Here is a 7,500-nt window from a genome sequence, read left to right on the forward strand (position 1 = left end):
TAAGTAGTCTATCAGCCGTAGGACACTTATTTTTTGCCGTATAATGATGAGACTGGAATGATTCTCATTCGAGACTGCTCAACGTGTCGGCGACCTAAACCGAAATATGCAAATTTAGTTTCAAATACGTAGGTCGAACATAATCGATTGTCATAGAACCATTCATTTTGAATTCATCTATAACCAAGGACGATCGAGCACTGATATGAAGCAAAGAATATATGAAAATCATATCTTTGAACAAAGACAAACGGAGGCAACATTAAGTATTGAATGATCATCGCATTTATGAGCTCTACTTTGGCAGCAGCAAAATAGGACAAATGAATAAAGCCTGATATTTCTGCGTTACTGGTGCAGGCCGGACCCGTTTCTCAAAAGTCCCGAAACACCTTTAACAGTAGAGTATCGAAATTCCCTCTGTATCTTCAAAAGGGAAAGGTTTGAAGTCCTGTTATTGGTCATGAATTTCGTCATAACTCGTCAGATTGAAGTTTCTCGTATTTTTGTCGCGCTTTCTTCATGTGTTTTGACTTAATTTTGACCCCTTTGCCTCTTTGTTATTGTAAAAAACAAATTGATGTCACTTTTTCATGCGTCTGTCCTGTTATTGACAGCGAATTTCGTCATAACATTGTCAAAGTAGTCTGCGGATCCACTCGGGTATCGCCTCACTCAAAAGATCTCCCGTCCAATCAGGCTGAACAAACGCTTTCAGAGCAGAGATAAGGTCCCACCTTTTAGCCATGGTTTTTGTCTTTTAAGCCTAGTTTTCGCTAGCGATTCAAGCATAAACACAAGAAGCATACGCAAACTCAGTAGCTTGTTATCCATAGACCATTTTACGTATACGGCGGCCATTTTCAAATCCATTGTTTCAAATAGCTATTATGGGATTCCCAGGGGGAAAATTAGTATGCATTTGCCCCCTTAGAATCCCATAATAGCTATTTGAAACAATGGATTTCAAAATGGCCGCCATATCCATAAAATGGTCTGTTAGAGCCTTCTGTTAGAACAATAGACACTAATTATCAACAAGTAAATGCGCATGCGTGTGTTGCTCGTGCTTACGTTTGCGTCCCAAGTGAAAACCAGTCTTTAAGGAGGTTTGGTTAACATGAAGTATTTATAGAAAATGTTTGTCAGACTGACCAATCTTTATCACAATTTAGCTTGGCCTTCGCGAGTTGCTCGATATTTCCACGGCCACAACGGAAATACAGAAAAAACCATTGTATAAGAACCTAGATTTTTCCAACTTAGCCTAAGAAGGTTGTTATAGAAGTGGTGTTTAGTGGGATTTCAGGCTATGTAGGTTCTGAAATAGGTTCTCAATTTGATAGGAGCACTAGCGATCAGCACAAATAACCACTACAGGGCATATGAGATATGGACTAGGAACAGCTGTATAGTGCTCAGTATTAAATTATTTATTTATCTAGAATACAGTTTAGATGATAACCATACAGTAAATATATCTTTCCAAAGTACTAGCATGCATTTTAGTTCATTCTTTGAATCTTAATGACTGAAACTTAAACAATTTTTTTCCTGTATTTTTACATGTGCCTTCAGTTTTGTAAAAGAAGAACTTATTGAAAATTTTAGCCTAAAATAGGCTCTTATGAAAAGGGGGTTTAAAATGAACATTTTAGCGTAGCAATTAAGTTTATAAATTTTAGGTTCTTATACTCGGGTTTTTTTGCTGTACTTCTAATTTCTTAAACCAAGACCGACTGTGGCTTATTCATGATCTTGTTTCCAGGCCCCACTGAAATTGACCGGGCGCCATCGAACAAAACTGTCTTTGAATACGATGATGTAGTGCTACACTGCAATGCAACAGGAAACCCACTACCGAACATCACTTGGACAAAATATGGGACTACAGCAGTGTTAGACCGAGGAAATGCCTTCACCATTGTCAATATCTCGCGTCATCAGTCTGGGAGATATCAATGCATAGCTTCCAATGGAGTGAACCAGACGTCAAGTGCTCCTTTTGCCATCAATGTTTTATGTAAGTTGATACTCTTCACGCTGCCTATGCATGCAACGTGGATGTCTTCTTGAATTTTCTCATTATTGTTTCTGTATGTGATAGAGAAGATATGAAATTCCATATGCTCTCTGACACATTCACCCAATTACGGGTATAATAACATGCACGTAAATTTCGGCCATCTCATTGAGTGGGAACAAGTCAAATGATAATGATAATGATAATGATAATGATAATGATAATGATAATGATAATGATAATGATAATGATAATGATAATCTAATGTCCACAGGCGCTTTACAGCAATAGAAAGTCAAAATGAAAAATCAAAACAAAAACTATAACAAATGCTGGTAAGGCCACATCTAACAAAAGTACAAATCAATAATAACTATACTTGAACAAATAAGATTTACACATTTACAGAACAAAGTGGCTGTTCGCACGGAACCCGTACGCCAACCTATATTTGTTGTTCATACGGGAATCTTCTGAGAAGAATTATTACAGGTTCAATAACACTCGGAAAGTCTTACCTCGTCTTTAATTTTTTCATATAGTTTAGCTATCAAACAACGGCATCGATGCCCGTTTAATTTCTCGAAATACCTCCTTCGTTCGATGTCACCGGCCATCTGACCTGCCTTGTGTTTTCTCGCATTTGAGTTTAAGCACCGGTTTCAAATAGCGCTTATAAATAGCGGCACCCATTTTAAAACGGTAAGTTTTCAATAACTGTGTTGCTATAAGAAGATTTCCGTATGAATAGCTAATATAGGTCGGTGTGCGGGTCCCGTACGAATAGCCATTGCCTTGACAGAAGGGCTTCTAACTAGTTAACTGATGAGCAACAGCCTTTTTAATTAATTTACGGGTAAACAGTAAATTCGAGAGCGGTCGAAAAAGGACGCCAAGAACGAATAAATTAAAAGCCGGTTAAAGAGTTTGTAAACTTGTTTTGGCGCTTACGCATACATTCAGCTACGTAACTGCTGCGTTTGGGCGAGCCTGCTGTGTAGTGTCCGTGTACGAAGTGATGTCAAATGCATCACTTCGCACATGTTCGATGGAAAATCTAAAAAGAACGGTTACACGCAGTGGTGTCTCTCTCGGGAAGCGAAGGAGAAAGCAACTGCTCGCATGGTAAGTCAGAATCTACCTTCTTCAAAAGGGAACAACAGCTCTTCCTTGTGAACGTCAGCAACAGTTCCTGTCTCCAACGAAAGATTGATCATATATTAGTAACCACGGGCAGGAGGTCGGGAAGACACACTTTGAGCACACACGCAGGAACTGGATCCGAAGCACACGATTTTAGAGAAGCAGCCTTGATAAGATGCTTCACTTGTTCAACTAATTGACATTCTTCCAAGCTGGTCAACTGAAAAGGGCAGTGGACTGAGTCTAAGAAGGAAGGTTCCGAATCGCCAGCGTCAGTAGAGAGGTTATTACGGACATCTACAATTTTGCTGTTAAAGAAATCCGCAAATCTCTCGGCTAAATCCACGTCAGAAGAAGGAGGATAGCTCGGTTCAGCTCTCTTGTGTAGTATTTTAAAGCCTGCGCATAGAGCCGCCTCTCATCACTAACCACCGCTTGGACCGATCAGCTGATCGGCCCAAGCGGCGGTTAGCAATGAGAGGTGGCTGTATTGGCAGGCTAAGTAATCTATCCACAGTCCGAAATAAAATCGGCTGATCAACCTTGTTTCCAGAGTCTCTCTTCTCTGCCTCCTTTGTCGCTAACGGCTAGGAGTCAGAGAAGAGAGACCCTGGGAAGGAGGTTGCCCGCTGGCTGATCACCTCGATGCCGGGTCCTAAATTAATTAAGCCAGAATAGTAGTCAACCTTAGCATTAGAAATCTGATTCGAAACCAAACAGTGCAGAAAGTTGAAATTGAGTGCAAACAGAAATTGTAATTAAATTGATTGACAGGAAAGTCGGGAAAGGCCAACAAAACGACATGGCGGACAGGTTTGGACTGAGGAAGAAAGAACCTTTTAATTTCTCACGTTTCTACGAGTGCTACCATGTCAATCAAGCTTGTCACTTTTCAACCAATAACGTTAATGTACACGGGATTAGTGAGCCTCGACACTAAATAAACACGATAAGACGAAAACGGAGTATTATTTTTGCATGTATACAAGAAAATATGAGGTGAGAGAGCGAATCCCTTAGTCTGAAGTGTCAGCCGTCTCCTCGCCCAAACCCGCCAAAGTGGCGAGGCGGGCGAGAGAGTCTCGCCTCGCCCTTTTGGGCAAGTTTGGGCAAGGAGACGGCTGACACTTCACACTTCGAATCCCTGAGTCCCTCTGTTCTCCATTATAATTTCCGAATTCTATTTTTTAGATCGCGAAGGTTCTTTTTATCTGTTGTTACCATGACCGTGCGATTCACTTTCTCACCCATTAACCAAATAAGGTGTGGCCTTTGAAATAACCACGCAGTATGACGCGTTTCAAATAATTTTCAACAAAATAGGGCCAAATACGGGGAATTCGCTCACTTACCTTATATTCTCTTGATTTATACTTTATCAAGAAATCACATGATTTATCTCGTGCAATCTGGGATAAATAGACCAATTCGCTGACTCGATGTTGTACCCAATTCAAATCTCTCCGGCGTAAGGTTCTTTGTGTGTTGCATTTGCATGATAATGTAGCGTTCACATTTAAATGATATGGAAATACCTGGAACAAAACGTTCTATTCCCTACATTAAGTTAGCCGAATCGGTGTATCGGCACACGTAAATTTCTCAAAAACTACAATTTGGTAATCCTGTGATTACGCTTGATAGCTCAGAGGGTGGAACAAGTGCACACAACCCCACGGTCATGAGTTCGAGTCCAGTTGAAGACTGCATATTTTTGTCCTTCCTTTTTTCCGCGTGGCGTCAACAATCAAGCGTCACGAAAATTTTGTGTTACTTCTGGTTGCCTCCAAATTTGGTGTGGTAATTGTGAATAAAATAAGCCAATCATCTGCCAAGTTTCATGCTGGAAACTTGAATAGGTCATATACAACGGTCCTCACAAGGCATAAGAAAATGGCCGCCTTATCAAAGGGTGTTATGTGGGTTGTATATGCAAACATAATTGCTTTTTATGGACTGTTCGAAATGAATTCTTACGGCGAAACTCTGCTGAAGAATGGGAAAAATATCGGGGAAACAATTTCAAGCAAATTTAGATCAGCAGACAGAAAATAACATGGAGAAATTGAGGTTAGTGATGAAGATAAACATTAATATTTTGCGTGCGAGCCATTATTTTGAGGCCATTTTTTGAACGTCTTTTGACCATCTTTTCGCGTTCAAAATCGCGCAAGATCATCAAACTAAATTTTTCAACTTTTTATACATGTAATTTTGAATTTTCCCCTATTTTTTTCTCCAAAAGTTTGAAATATCTTTGCGCTGGGGGGTGCAGATTATTATTGTTATTATTGTTATTATTATTATTATTATTATTATTATTATTATTACTATTATTACTATTACTACTGCGATTTAAATTTCTGGCTAATCATTCACCCTTCTAGAAGAAAAGGTGTGCCGAAGGCCTTGATCCAAGCCAAGTTGTGACGATCCTTTTTGGCGAGTACATGCTCATATTAATCATCTCCATCGCCTAATAGATTTTGGCTGGTGATTGGGTAAAAAGGCATTGTGGCCCAACAAAGTACAAAGTGAAACTAGTTGGGTGATCATGCAGTAACCACATTGATAATTAGTCATAGTAAATACAATTGTACATGTACGTCTTTTCCAAAGTAGAGGTGTTTCTTTGGTAATGTCATCTTCACCGTGGCTTAATAAATGAACCTCAAAGTGAATTAACTCTGTTGAGCAGAGGCACACACAGAAGACTGCTTCCCAAGAGGGGGCAAGATCCAGTTGTTAGGGCATTGGGTTTGCATTTGGTTGGCCTAGGTTCAAACCCGTTCTTATCACTGTTTTGGATTTGTTTCCAGATTTGCCGTATTCAACTCCACCACGCTTTGTATTGGTAATAGCTTACTACTTGCCTCCTGCGAGTTGGGGCTCTTACAATATACTGTACATGTACTTGTAGTCACTTCTGGTTAGTTTGAATTGGCTTTTTCAGATTATTACAAGTGGAGTGCCTGTGAACTAGCTTGATAGCTAAGTGCACTTCCACTGTAAATAAACAAACCATTTTTTTCCCAGAGTTGAAGGCAATTGAAGCACTTAAATTGATTTTATGGGCGAATTGTAGCTGCATGGTGATAGAGTTGAATAGGTGGTTTTTAAGTCATGGTGGCATGTTGCTGGGTTTTGTGGGTTGTGAGGGTGTTGACTATAAACATAAGGTTGCAGGTCAACTGTCCTACGTCAAACCATAATCTCGCAGTCAGCTGGATAAAGCTTATGGGTTCATAAAGTATCTGCATGTTATTTTCAAGATAGAGAGGACGAGCCTCTGATATTGAGATTGTAATCTTTTTGGTTAAAGTGGCTCATACATTGTAAGTAGTGCACTGACTGCACAAAAATCCATTGTGATAATTATGACAATGTTGTTGTTTTTGTTGTTATAGATGGGCCAAGTGGAACAACCATAGAACTGTCCCCATCAAACACAACAGTCCTAAGTGGTTCTTCTCTCTCAATAAACTGCACCACAGATGCCAACCCTATGGCCCATGTGTTTCAATTCTACCTTGACGATGTCTATATTGGGAACAGCAGCTCAGGCGTGTACACTGTCACTGTTACTGCAGATGGAGCATATACGTGTGTTCCTGTCAACACAGTCGGTAAAGAAGAAAATGCAACTGTTGTCATCAGTACAGTTTGTAAGTGCAATCCACGCTGTCACTACATATTGGCCCGGTTGTTCAAAGCCAATCAACGCTAACCCCAGATAAAAAATTAACGAATGAGTTTATTTCTTTACTCTCAAATGCAGTTCAATGCTGATATTCAGCAAAACTTTACATTTCAAGAGGTCAATCTTGAAAAAGAAAAATAAGAAAAAGAAATTTTCACCAAAAAGTTAAAAATATGAAACAAAAGCTTACGCGAATCCTGGATTAAGTTAATCGGCTTTCGAACAACTGTGCCATGGTGTAATAACTTACATGTACTTGTAGATCTTAATTTTTCTTCCTCTTTTTTTTCAGTTGTTGTTTGAGTTTTCATGAAACATCACAATTATAGATTTAATTGATATAACCAAATGCGGATGTGCATTGCTTCATTTTTCTGGCCTTGTACTCAGAGTTAGTTTATCTCCCGGGCTCTGTGGTTTTCATCCTCATGCAAAATCAATGTTTGCTTAAATTTGACTTAGCTTTCACTTTTCCCAATTGGTAGAACACTTGTATTCCACTATATGTAGTTCAGACATTAATACCGGGATTAATTTTTCATCACTGTCCTCTTGTGTAAAGATGCGCCCTCAGTGAAAGTCCATCCAACCTCTTCAGTAGTTGTGGAGGGACACAACATCACGTTAAGCTGCA

The 7,500-nt window shown here is 39.5% G+C and overlaps 1 protein-coding gene across 2 annotated transcripts in view; it reads left to right on the forward strand.

Moving 5' to 3' along the window:
• The window catches only part of LOC138028868 (neural cell adhesion molecule 2-like), a 35,141-nt gene that overhangs the window by 501 nt on the left and 27,140 nt on the right, over positions 1 to 7,500 (forward strand). The window contains exons 2-4 of one of the 2 annotated variants that reach the window (XM_068876487.1): positions 1,769 to 2,023; positions 6,574 to 6,831; positions 7,429 to 7,500. The exon at positions 7,429 to 7,500 is cut by the window's right edge and continues 198 nt beyond it. In XM_068876487.1, the coding sequence (XP_068732588.1) occupies positions 1,769 to 2,023; positions 6,574 to 6,831; positions 7,429 to 7,500 (585 nt within the window). Of the gene's footprint in view, positions 1 to 1,768; positions 2,024 to 5,166; positions 5,237 to 6,573; positions 6,832 to 7,428 lie in introns of those variants that run through there. The other variant, XM_068876488.1, reaches the window with a different exon arrangement.

The sequence above is a fragment of the Montipora capricornis genome, chromosome 13 (assembly GCF_036669925.1).
Source record: "Montipora capricornis isolate CH-2021 chromosome 13, ASM3666992v2, whole genome shotgun sequence".
Lineage (NCBI taxonomy): Eukaryota > Metazoa > Cnidaria > Anthozoa > Scleractinia > Acroporidae > Montipora > Montipora capricornis.